The sequence below is a fragment of the Manihot esculenta genome, chromosome 3 (genome assembly GCF_001659605.2).
Source record: "Manihot esculenta cultivar AM560-2 chromosome 3, M.esculenta_v8, whole genome shotgun sequence".
NCBI lineage: Eukaryota > Viridiplantae > Streptophyta > Magnoliopsida > Malpighiales > Euphorbiaceae > Manihot > Manihot esculenta.
The window spans coordinates 21,908,613-21,921,217 of NC_035163.2; the positions used below are offsets into that span (position 1 = coordinate 21,908,613).

At 28.4% G+C, this 12,605-nt stretch overlaps 2 protein-coding genes across 2 annotated transcripts; both read right to left on the reverse strand.

Annotated features, from left to right (window-relative positions):
* Window positions 1-4,541: 4,541 nt before the first annotated feature.
* Window positions 4,542-6,967, reverse strand: LOC110611551 (F-box protein At3g62230). Its single transcript, XM_021751940.1, has 3 exons — window positions 6,047-6,967; window positions 5,269-5,442; window positions 4,542-4,841 (listed from the first exon to the last, which is right to left on the reverse strand). The coding sequence occupies exons 1-3, from the start codon at window positions 6,965-6,967 to the stop codon at window positions 4,542-4,544; spliced, it is 1,395 nt and encodes a 464-aa protein (XP_021607632.1).
* A 1,346-nt stretch (window positions 6,968-8,313) lies between these two features.
* LOC110611550 (receptor like protein 22) lies at window positions 8,314-11,382 on the reverse strand. The gene has a single exon (XM_021751939.1). It carries the CDS (start codon window positions 11,380-11,382, stop codon window positions 8,314-8,316), a length of 3,069 nt encoding a protein of 1,022 aa, XP_021607631.1.
* Between the last annotated feature and the right edge of the window lie 1,223 nt (window positions 11,383-12,605).

Here is a 12,605-nt window from a genome sequence, read left to right on the forward strand (position 1 = left end):
TCCAACAGGACAGTCTATGTTGGAAACCTCATAACTTATTGTACAATCATTGAAATTAAGCCTAACATATACCAAATGAAAGCTAATATAAAAAGCTAAAACTGTCATGAGTGACCAAATTTAGAATCTGTAGTTAATTGTATGTAAATTGCTAGTGAACCTAAACTAGTCACAGGGGATTGTATATCCGGAACAGTCAGTATCACTTAGACCATAACCAATGATTTACTCAATGAAATGAATTAAGACCAGTGCCAAATGAACCCTAAGAAGTATACCTAAAAATTTGTACAAGAAAATTAAGCTTGAATCTGTATGAAAATGTATGCATATGATATGTTTTGTTAGATTAAAAACAGATACCAAAATTGTACTGGTTAAAACCTGATTGAGCAGGTTGTAAAGAAAAATTCATAACTTAAGTTAGGAAGGTTAGAATTAGATGTAATTTATCTTGTTAGAAAGCTAAGACATAAATACATAAAGTTCATGAAGAAATGTGAGTCTAATTATGTCCACAAGATACCTAAAAATGTGATATAATCTCAGGCAGAAATAAACCTAAATGTAAAGGTTAACCTAAAAGGGATTGACATGCTAGCTTTGTGGCCAAATTACGCATGTGCTAACTTGACATGTATACTTTACGCACGTGCGAGCTTAATAGGCTAAAACTTTACACACATGTTCTTGATGAAATAGTAATATGTTTATAGCTGAATAATATGCTTATGATTGAATATGGTTTATTACACACATATGTATGCTCTTAAATCTAATAGTTGCTCTATTTCTATCCGTAGGTGTTGGAATGTGACAATTATTGTTAGCTTTAAATTTTAAATATAATTATAAATAATTAAGGCAACAACTTATTATACAATAGTTTTATATAATTAAAATTATTAATATTTTATAATTACATAAAAAAGTTTTAGATTATATTAAAATTATTAGATTTTTTTATACATAATTGATAGTTGATTCTTAAAATTATTATAATTAGTTTAATTATTATTTTATAATTTTAATTTTATAAATTTAGATTTATTATTAAATCATTTAATATTACTATAATTATTTTAATATTTTAATATTTTTAATTAAAAATTAATTTATCGTTATTCAATTTATATTATCATTTATTATTTTATAATTTCTAATATCAAAATTTGAATTTTTTACCATTTATGTATATTCTAAAATTTAGATACTTATTTACTAATTTTAAAAATAACAATTATTTTTACTTAAAAAATAAAATATAATTATTATAATTAAAAGATCAACTCATTATCTAATAATTTTATATTAGCAAAATTATTATTTTTATATTTTTCATAATTAATTAGTATTTAATTTCAATTTTGAAATAATTATTACTAATTAGAACAACCATTTATTATTGAATAATTTAATATTAATAAAATTTTTCTTTTATATTATTTTGCATAATTATTTAATATTTAAATGTAAATCTAATATAATTATTTTAATATTTTTAATTAATATTTAAAATTATTATTTTAATAATCTTATCTAAGAAAATTAATTTAAATATTATCAAAATTATTAATTTTTAATAATTATCCTATATAATTATCGAATAAAATTAATTAAACTCATAAATAAAAAATTTAAACATATATTAATTTTAAATGATAAATATCTAAAATTATTTAAATAATAAAATAATAAAATAATAATCTATTTTAAAATTTAAAACTAATTGTAAATTGTTAAATAATATAAGGATAAAATCGACAATCCATTAGTTCTCTTCTTTTTAAAATTATAAAAAAGTGTATTAACAGTTAAGTGAAATAAATAAAAATATTAATTGTTAATAGTAAAAAATATATAAAAATAAATTAAATAATGAGAATAACTCATCTTGAATTTAGAAAATTTTGAGTAGGAGAGTTGAAGTTCAAATTTTAAAGATCAGAAGTAAGTTTTATAGATTAAAAATGACATAGAGAAATTTTGAGTGAAAGGCTATTGCATAGTATGAGATGAGGGAGATAAATGAGTCGAGTTTGAACTTAGTAGTATTCAATTTGTTTAGCCTTGCGAGCTCAGCTCATTTTTAAATTTATGAACAAACTCGCGAGCTGACTTGTGAACAGTCTCGAAAACTGACTCGTGAGTAGACTCGCGAACAAACTCGTGAGCAGACTTGCGAATAAACTTACGAATAAGCTCGTGACTAATAAAATCAATAGACAATTATGAATCTACTGGTCAATAACCCCGGATTTCAGCCAATCTTATATCTCTACGTTATAAAAGCAATACAAAATTAATATTCAAAATACACAACTTTTAAGTACTCAAATGTATAGATTTTTGTAGTAAAATTCAATTGCTTTCATTTAGAAAATCCTTGACAAGAAATGCTATTACCTGAAAAGGAAGCCTGGTTGGATTTTGTTATTTTCCTTTTTCTGGTGATATCTATGTATATATATATATATTGTGTGAATTTTTTTAAGAAACTATGGAGAAACTATGGGTAAACATTAAATATAAGCCCCTTGAAAAGTTTTCCTTTTCATTGACAGCCATTTCAGTTTTTTTTTTTTATATATATAATTATAATATATATTTGTGTTTATTTTCCTAAATTTAAATGATTTTATTAACATTATTAAATTTTTTATACATAAATTTATTTTAGAGCATTCATGTTTTAGCCTTTTAATTAAATAATAAAAATTAGGAATGTTTGATTTTAATTTTAATATGGTTCTTATTAAAAATTAGAAATGAAAATAAATCTCTGATTCTTTGATTTTTAGAAACTATATATATTTGAAATTAAATTTTGATAATTTTTAGTATGATATAAACAATTTTGGTATGGCTTGATTGTCGTTCCGATTTTAATTTTAATTTTAGTTTTAATATAAATTTAAATTCTGATTTTTACAAATAAAATTATAATATTATTATATTTATTTTAAAATATGATGAGTGTGAAATCTATTAAAAATAAATTATATTTTTTAATATATATAAATTATAAATATTGTGCCAGGTTAAATCCATAAATAATAATTAATTTTATTTTTTGATAAAAGTATATTAAAATAAAATATAAAAATGAGAGGTTTTGAATTAAAGAGATTTAATTGAATAAAGGAATAAGCTAATAGCAACTAATTAAAATAACTATTAAATTAAAAAATATCTAATTTTAAAAATATCTCGATATTAATTTTTAGAATGAATCATAATGTAATTTATGAATGATATAGTCTAACGATCAATTTTTTTTTAAATGCTAGACTTGCAAGAATCAATTCATTGACTAGCTTCTAATTAATTAAATCACATTATCAACTTTATAAAATTTAATTTGCTAATAATATTAAAAATTATGAAGATTTAGCTTTAGCAAACACTCTAGTATAACTAATGAAATTAGACACAATAAAATATTATTTATCACGAATATTAAATCTATAAATAATTATAAATTTAAATAATAATATACCATTTATTTAATTCGACGATTAATTAAATTATATTAATTAAACAAATAATAATTTTAAAAAGTACAATAATGACATAAAACCAAATAAAAAAAACCTTTTTTTTATTAAATTATTATTTAGACCAAACATTTTTTAACAAAAGAAAGAAACTAAAAAATAGATCATACAACCAAGAATTAAGACCATTTTAATGTTCTCCAATTCTAATTTTCTTAAGTATATATTATAAATGATAACATAATAATAATGTGTATTTTTGTTTGTGAAATTTTTTACTATTAAATCGATGTGTTATTAAGTCAATTTTAATCTTACAATATAAAATTAAAATTTTGTTGCTTCTCACTATACAAATTTTAATATAACAAATCCAGAAACCACAGTGTTCTTTTCAAATTGATAAAGTCGAATTCATAGATTTGGATTTGACATACGTATTCTGTTTAGAAAAACTAAAGAAGTACGTAGGAATTTAAATTCCGATACAATTAAAAATAAATATAAAAAATTTATATATTATTTGAAATCCATATATTCAGCAGAGATATAATTTTTTTATTTAATATTCAACTCTATTTAATAATTAACTTTTTATTATTAGCGGGCTTTTATTTATTAATATTAGTGCCGATTAAAAAGTATTGAATTCAAAATCTATTGTACCAAAAACATAGCTTTTAAAAAACAAATAAAAGTATTTTAATTCCAAACTAAATTAAAAATTAAAATTTAATAAAAATTCGTTAATTAAATTTTATGGGTTCATGATTAATATCATATTGGTCGATCAAGGTTAAAGATATAACGGAAATTACAATCACATAGTTTAAAAAATATTTAAACGACATCAATTTGTTATAACTACAATAAAATTCGGGTGAAAAATGCTCCACGAAAAAAAGAAAGACTCAAAACATCCTTAAAATCAAGTTTCATTCGACACAACATACATATAGCTTATTGAAAGTTTCATATATAAAGCCAAACATGCATACAAATTAAACATGAACAAACTCACATATATCAGACGAAAACACAGATTTAGAAGACAGATATTTGCAGGTCAAGAGAGGAGTTCTCGAACTCCCTAATTTGTTGAACTCTTGCCATATATGTGTCCCTGTTTTCGCCATTTTCGCCTTCTTCGTTGGAGATGTAGAGATTAAGCTGTTCTAGTTGGCGACCATAGCAGATTATGTATTTCAAGACATAAAGTTCACTCAATGTCCCTTTAAAAGCCTTGACATTTACCACTAGAAGGGAGCGGCGGATACACCTGTGAATCCTTATGTCCTTTGACCAGAATTCATGAGGATCTAATTCAAAGGGAGGGACATAATCCTGAGAGTAACAACCCAAAACACAAGTTAAGTTGATGCAACACTCCAAACCTATATATCAATATACAATAGAATGATTCATCATTATGTATATGCATATCATGATGTGGATTGAAATTTTGGATATGATTTCATGGGTTTGATTTCTTACTTGACCTGGAAATTCATTGTTACCCAAGTAAGATATTTTGCGAAAATACTGTATTCCACGGGATTGTGTATTTAACTTAGATTTGGGTGCTTATTCTAACAATATTTATCAGTCTCCTCATCTTGCAGTGCTCACAGACCAGACTACATCCGTGTCTGATGTGATCTTTGTCTTAAAACTTAATGCCTAATACCAATACTCTTTGATACCTAACCAGTAAATATACTCAATTTCCGCAAGAATCAATCACCTCATAGAAGGGAAAGTAAGTACTCACAGGGAAAATTTTTCGAGGGCCTATGTCAAAAGTAAGGACCTCTAGACGTGGGCAGCTTCTTAACATGAATCTGATCCCATGAAATTCATTGAAGTGCATTGCAGTTTTCAAGATCAGATGGCGGACATTGATGGGAGCATGTAAACCTAATGGTTCTGCTTCTTGTGCTATAGTCTGCAAGTACCAAAACCACCAAGTGTTTGAGTTCCAAACTATGTGTAGTGACTGCAAAAACACTGATTAATTACAGGTGGATTGATATAAATATTATGAAATTTTAATCAAAATGAGCATGACAAGTGAATAAAATGTCATTTCTGGTATTGCTATATGCATTGATGCTCAATTGAGTAATTTAAGAGTAGGATAATTGTAATTAAAGACCGTTAATTGAAGTATTAAAATATTTTATAAAATAACAAAAAGATCGTATTCTATTAAATTTTTTATAAAACGACAAATGATTGTACATATTTTTTTAAATTTAAAAAAAATAATATAAACACGTGATAATTAAAAAAATAATTATGAATATATAGAATATTATATATTTTAAATTTAAATTTAAATTATACCCGTGATGCACATGTCAAATATAATTATAAATGAGTAATTGTTACTCTTAAATGAAGAATTAAATCATGAAGTAAGATTAAATAAGATCCACGAGTTTGAAGTTAAAAAGCATAATAAAAATAATAAAATCTGCCTAAAAATCAGAGAAAACAAAGATTTATATATATGAGCAATTTGATAGGGAGAGAAAACTAGCTAGTACCTGAAGAAAGACACTGCACACAGTCATAACTCGAGCAGAATAAAGCTCTTGCAGGAAGTCATAAAGAAAGGCACCAACTTCTTTAAATTCGTTCTCCATTCCAAAGTCAAGATCAACCTCTGCCAGATTACGTTGATCCAACAAGTGAAAATGACCAATTTTTCCTGAGTATTTCAAGAACTTTATATTTGGACCGTCAATCCAGAACATGTCATGAATAAAATTGCACTTTTCAAGAATCAGATTCTTTAGCTTCAAGTTTGGTAAAGAAATCTCAAATTGTTCAATCACATTCCAACACTTCTTTAAACTCAAACTCTCTATCAATGGACAAGTCACCAATAAGGATTTAATGAAAGTTATACTTATCTTTATCCACCCTAAAGAGACATCCTTGAGGGTAGTGAAATTGGAAACCCTAGACACATCAATGCTGCATGAGAACAACTTCAGTGATTCAAGACCCACAAGATGATAAGCCTGGAAAGGCAATTCAGCTACTGCTAGATGATTATCAAGATCGTCTTCACTCCATCTAGGATCAGATAAATCTAGCTCCAGCTCCTTCACATTTCGCGAGACGGCGAAAATAACGAAGTCTTGAATGTCTGCAAGGAAATCTTGTGGCTTTGAACAAGCCAATGCAAAACTCTGAATTTCCCTTTGGGGGTAGTTTGCAATGAAACCCCTGACGAAATCAAAGAAAGCAATCCTTTGAATGATTTGGGTTTCTTCATTTTCTTGAAATTTTACAAAGAAGTCCTCATTGAACTCTAGGATGGCGGTCTCTCGCCAAATATTGCACCATTGCTTAGAGAGGATGCTTGTTCTTGCTGCTTCTTTGAATGGTAAATTACCGACGATAAGGACGAGGAGATCATTTGTGAGAGTTGTGAACATGTCTTGGTGGCTACCGTCCATGGTTTTAAGGCTTTGTTGGTGGTGAAGAGGAAGGTGCATGCAGTGGCTCTTTATATAGGAAAACACTCTTGTTTGGAGCTGATTTGTGGTGGTGGACCTAATTCGTTCAGACCAGAAAGATTCTCTCTTTTATTATTTTTATTATTATTATTTGGACTAGACGTTTTTTAACAAAAAAAAAAAAAAATCATATAACCAAGATTTAATTTATCCTGGTGTAGATTTTTGGAGTAAAATTCAATTGCTTTCGTATAGAAAATCCTTGACAATAAATGCTATTACCATAAAAAAGAAGAAAGATAAGAAAGCTATCCTCGATGCCTAGTTGGATTTTGTTATTTTCTTTTTCTGATTATATATATATATATATATATTAGCATTTATTTCTATAAAATATATATTAAAAAAAACTATGGATATATATTAAATACAAGCCCTTGCAAAGTTCTCCTTTTATTTTAATACAATTTTATTAAATTTTCTTTACCCAACTTATGCAAAACACATCAAATCCTTTAAATCATTTATCTATAAATTTACAATATTCAGAAAGAGCTTTTTTTACTCTCTTTAATTTCTAACATCAAGCATTGAGAAATAAAAATTGAATAATAGTTTCAATTTATCACCTGATCAAATGTTTAAAGAAAGCAAAATTTCAATAAAATGTTCATTATGTTCGTATTTATATAAAATATTTCATAAATTAATGTATAAAAAAAACCATAGCTCATTGTCTGAAGCCCATAGCCCATTAAAAAGAAATAATTTTTTTATTTTAAATAAAAAATTTAATAAAAATAAAATAAAATAAAATAAACTCTTATAAAATGTTTAATCCAAAATAGTTAAAAGCTTGTAAAGGGGAGTAATGATGAGAGATGACTGGAAATATAAACCGAGTTGTCACCGAAGCTTATGAGAACTGTTAAATAGATATAGAAAGAGTAATTAATTTGAGTCTTTTCGTAAAGTCTTCATTTCCACAAGAAATCTTAGGTTGGTCTGTAGGATTTCTTATATTAAGTTTTCTTTTTCTTTTTTATATATTTTCTATGTGACTTAGACATACATTATTCTCAATATAACATTACACATTTCAAAAATAATTTATTTGAATGTGTTTTCCACTTAAAATTTGAAAATGATCCAAAAGCATATGTATTTCTTTCCTGATTTGATCCATTAGTGAAAATATATATAATTCAGCTGGTAGATACAGGTTTGAGTTCTCACTCCTCCAATTCCTTGCTTAAAAAAAAAAAAAAGAAAAAGACTTTGCAAAAGCTTGCGGATGAGTATGAAACATAGCGCAATTATTCTAATATGGATCTTTGCATCTGCATTTACTTAGTTCTTCTCCCTTTGCCCCTAAAATTTTTTGATCTTCTCGTCCATTTGTATTGTTTTGCTTCAACGATTCTCACAAACCATTCTGGTTTTCCTGTTGCAAATATGATATATCCCATGGACAAACCAAACACTAGTCCACATCCATAGCCCATCAATGCAATTTTCCAATCAAACCAGCACTCTGCAGAATCTCCTCCTTCATCAAATCTTGGAGGAGGTAACTGGGATGCCTCACCATTGTTGCAATTCTTTGACAGTGGAAATCCACACAAACCCATGTTCCCTATGTAAGAATCATTTGAAAATGTATTGAATTGGTTACCTTGAGGTATGATTCCATTGAGGTGGTTATATGAAAGATTCAACACAGCAAGAAATGTTAGAACTGTTAACTGCTGAGGAATTTCTCCAACAAATCTGTTAACTGAGAGGTCTAGTGATTCAAGCTCTGTCAAATTTCCAAGCCATGATGGGATGTGACCTGTTAGATAATTGTGAGAAAAGTTGAGCACCACTAGAGACTTCAACAGACTAACTTCTTCAGGAATGTCTCCTTGAAATATATTGCTTGAAAAATCAATGGCTGTGAAAATGGTTAGAATTTCCTTCATTTCAAGCTCCACCCCCTTCATTATTAGATCCACAGCCAAAGAATCTTGAAAATAGTATGCACTATCTCCTGCATACTTTGCTTCAACTTTAACTTCACCCACCTTCATCAAAAATTTCAGATGCTGTAGATATTTTGAAGGTAGAAGTCCAGTGAATTCATTGTGAGAGATATCAAGAATTTGCAACTTGGGGAAAGGAGATGTGGTAATGGGATTTCCAATGATTCCATGGAAGCTATTGGATCTCAAGATAAGAATTTGCAGGTCTAGGAGATGTTCCAGCCAATGGGGGAACGTGTCATTTAACTTGTTGTTCCCCAAATCTAGAACTTGCAGACTCGTGCAATTTGCTAGAGATCTTGGCAATGGACCGTTGAATTTGTTGCCATTAGCATTCAGATACACCAAGCTACCATGTGCAAATATTTCTGGGATTCCACCATGGAAGTTGTTGCCCTGCAAATTCAAGGTAAAGAGAGATTCAACAATGTCTCCTAAACATTTTGGAAGCAATCCTGCTAAATCATTGTTAGACAAATCAAGCGCCGCAAGAGAAGTCAAATTGCAAACTGATGAAGGGATCTCTCCACCCAATCTATTGTTGGAAATCAAGAAAATCTCGGTGGAATTTGGTGGTACTGGAAGTGATCCTTGGAGCAAGTTGAAACTTAAGTCCAGAGTTCGAATGTTGATCCATGGATATTGCTCGATTCCAGTCAAAAAGTTATGAGAGAGACTTAAAGTACTTAAGCTTGTCCAACCGAATGACTTCTGCTTGGTGATCTTGCCATGAATTCTATTATGGGAGAGATCTAAAAAGCTCAAATTCTCCAACGTTTTCAAGAAATATGGGAATTTTGTTATGTTGCAAGAAGCAAGAGCTAATGATTGAAGATCGGGCAAAGTAAAGTTGACATGGCTGCTACTTCTCAAGGATAGCTCACTGTTCCATGAAAGATCAAGTTGCACAAGATTTTTGAGCTTTCTAAGCAAGTTCCACTCAAACGTGCCGCTAAGGTTGTTAGAAGAAAGAAAAAGACTCTTAAGATTCACAAGTTCAAAAATGGAACTTGGAATTGGCCCGTGCAACTCATTATCACTAAAATCAACATCCTCAAGCGAAAATTGCAACTGACTGCTGAAATTGTAGGGAGATGGGTTTACCGAGTCTGATTTGCTAGATTTAGCAAAAATATCAGGAATCTGCCCTGAAAAATGGTTAGACTTCAAAGCTAAGTATTTGAGCTGCTCAATGTTACCAAGTGATGGCGGTATCCAGCCAGAGAATTTGTTGAAGGAGAGATCCAAGTACTCCATAGACTTGAGATTGCCAAGTGCTGCTGGAATCGACCCAGAAAAATTGGCGAATGAAACGTCTAGGTAATTCAAGGACTTGAGATTGCAAAGTGCTGATGGTATCGACCCAGAAAAATTGGTGAATGAGAAATCTAAGTACTTCAAGGACTTGAGATTTCCAAGCGTTGTTGGTATGAAGCTGAAGAAATTGTTGAATGAAAGATCTAAGTACTCCAAGGACCTGAGATTGCCCAGTTCTACTGGAATTGAGCTAAAGAAATTGTTGTTTGAAATATCCAAGTGCTTCAAGAACTCAAGATTGCCAAGAGATGCTGGAATTGAACCAAAGAAACTGTTGAATGAGAGATCTAAGTACTCCAACGACATGAGATTGATCATCGAATCTGATAGCTCTCCTGATGAACTTGTCTCGTGGATATCTAAGATCCTTAGTGAAGCAGGCCACTTAGCTTCTGAACTTTTAATTATCAAACCAAAGTTGGATGCAATATCAAGCGCCTCCAGGGATTGAAAGCCCGAAAAGTTTCCTGGTAAATTCCCCTGCAAGAAACAGCTTGAGAGATGAAGAGATTTCAGAGAAGAAGAAAGGTTCAACAAAGATTTAGGTGAAACCAAAGACATGTCCACTTCACTTAGATCCAGAAAGGTCAATTTTGAGAGGTTTCGTGATAAATTTTCAAATACATGACTATGGAATTTCAAGACTTCATCAGAGTCAGAATTGAAAGACAAATCAAGTGAAACCAATTTGGACAAACGAGAAATTTCAGGTGGAATATAGCCTGAGAACAAACAGCTGGAGAGATTAAGGTGCGTCAAATTTGGAAATAAACCAAACCCAGAAGGGATAGAACCATCAGAACGAAGATGAGCTAGGTTGAGTTTCTGTAGGTGAGGAAGGAGGAAGAGGGTGCTGTTGGGAGCAACGGTGCCATAAAGATCATGGCAGCTAAGGTCGAGGCCAATAACATGACCAGTCAACCGATCACAGGTGACACCACCCCAAGAGCAGCAGTCCGTATCCTCCACGTCCCAAGCGTCATTCAGAGTGGGCAGCTCGCCACAAGAGGAATAGGAATAACCAGCATCATCATCATAAGTGAACAGTGAATCCTTGAATCTAAGCAAGGCCATTCTTTCATTTGGATGACAACTTTTTGCTAAAGATGATGAACAGTGGAGCTGAAAATGCAGCAAAAAGAAGAAGAAGAAGAAGAAAGAGAGGGATTGAAGATGGTAAGCCATGGAAGTTTCATATCCAACTAAAGATTGAATATGAAATGAGAGAAGTGAAGATGACTATTTATGGAGCACAAAATCAACAGCAAGTCTTCGTAAAGTCTTTCCCACTCTCATCTACGATCAATGGTGCAACGAAGCGGTGATATTCAATGCATGATATCTTATGATAAATTAATAATAAATCAACATGTATATAAATATGATTATTCTTTTTTAAAAAAAAAAAAATTGGATGATTGTTGTGTCCTGTAAATTCTCAATATTCATTAAATTCTTTGAAAAATTAATTATTAAACAGAATTATTCAAGATTTTATTAAGATTTAAAATTTAAAAGTACTATTTTGTATAATATAAAATTGACATAAATAATTTGATAAAAAAGGAATAATTTTATAAAACATTATAAAACTAATTCAATTAGTTGTTTTTAAAATTCTTTTATTCGGTTGGATAAAAAGACTACACAAAATTACTTTTTTTATCCTATTAAAGTTCCACTAATTTTATGAAAAATATTTTAAAATTTTTTAATATTTGAAACATTAAAAAAAACTGATTAATGTATTTTTTCTATTAAAAAATAAATTCAATTATTGTAAAAAATAACTTTAAAAAAATAAATTTTTACTCTTTAAGAATCTAATTAATATTGTTATATATAACTCTAAATTATAATTATATAAGTTTAATTTATATTATATAAATCCTATTATCACTGATAGATTTATTCAAGAGCCGGGAGTCATAGGTCCTTGAAAATTTTCAACTTTTTTAGGGGCATTTATGTAACTTTATTTAAAAAAATTATTATTTAATTTTTTAAAAAATTTATTAGTTCATCGTGCTTGAAAATTAGCTAATTAAAGAGATTTTTTATTTTATAAAATTAAATTTTCTATCTATTTAAAAAAATTATTAATTTATTTTAAATATTTATATTATTTAGTTTATATAATTTTAAATATTTATACTGTTTTATTTATATAATTAAAATTAAAACAAGTTAATTAATTTTTTTAAAATATATTAAATAATTCAATTTTAAAAAAATATAAAGATGATTTAATAAAATAATTTTAATATAAAAATTTAGAGTTTAATAATAATTCTCTT

What these genes read in the sequence shown, in the direction of transcription:
- LOC110611550 (XM_021751939.1), bottom strand. Translation starts at nt 11,382, where the DNA reads ATGGCCTTGCTTAGATTCAAGGATTCACTGTTCACTTATGATGATGAT.
- LOC110611551 (XM_021751940.1), bottom strand. Translation starts at nt 6,967, where the DNA reads ATGGACGGTAGCCACCAAGACATGTTCACAACTCTCACAAATGATCTC. An exon ending in TGTGCAGTGTCTTTCTTCAG is followed by an intron (nt 5,443 to 6,046) that starts GTACTAGCTAGT and finishes TGGTACTTGCAG; the next exon opens with ACTATAGCACAAGAAGCAGA. An exon ending in GCCCTCGAAAAATTTTCCCT is followed by an intron (nt 4,842 to 5,268) that starts GTGAGTACTTAC and finishes TGTTACTCTCAG; the next exon opens with GATTATGTCCCTCCCTTTGA.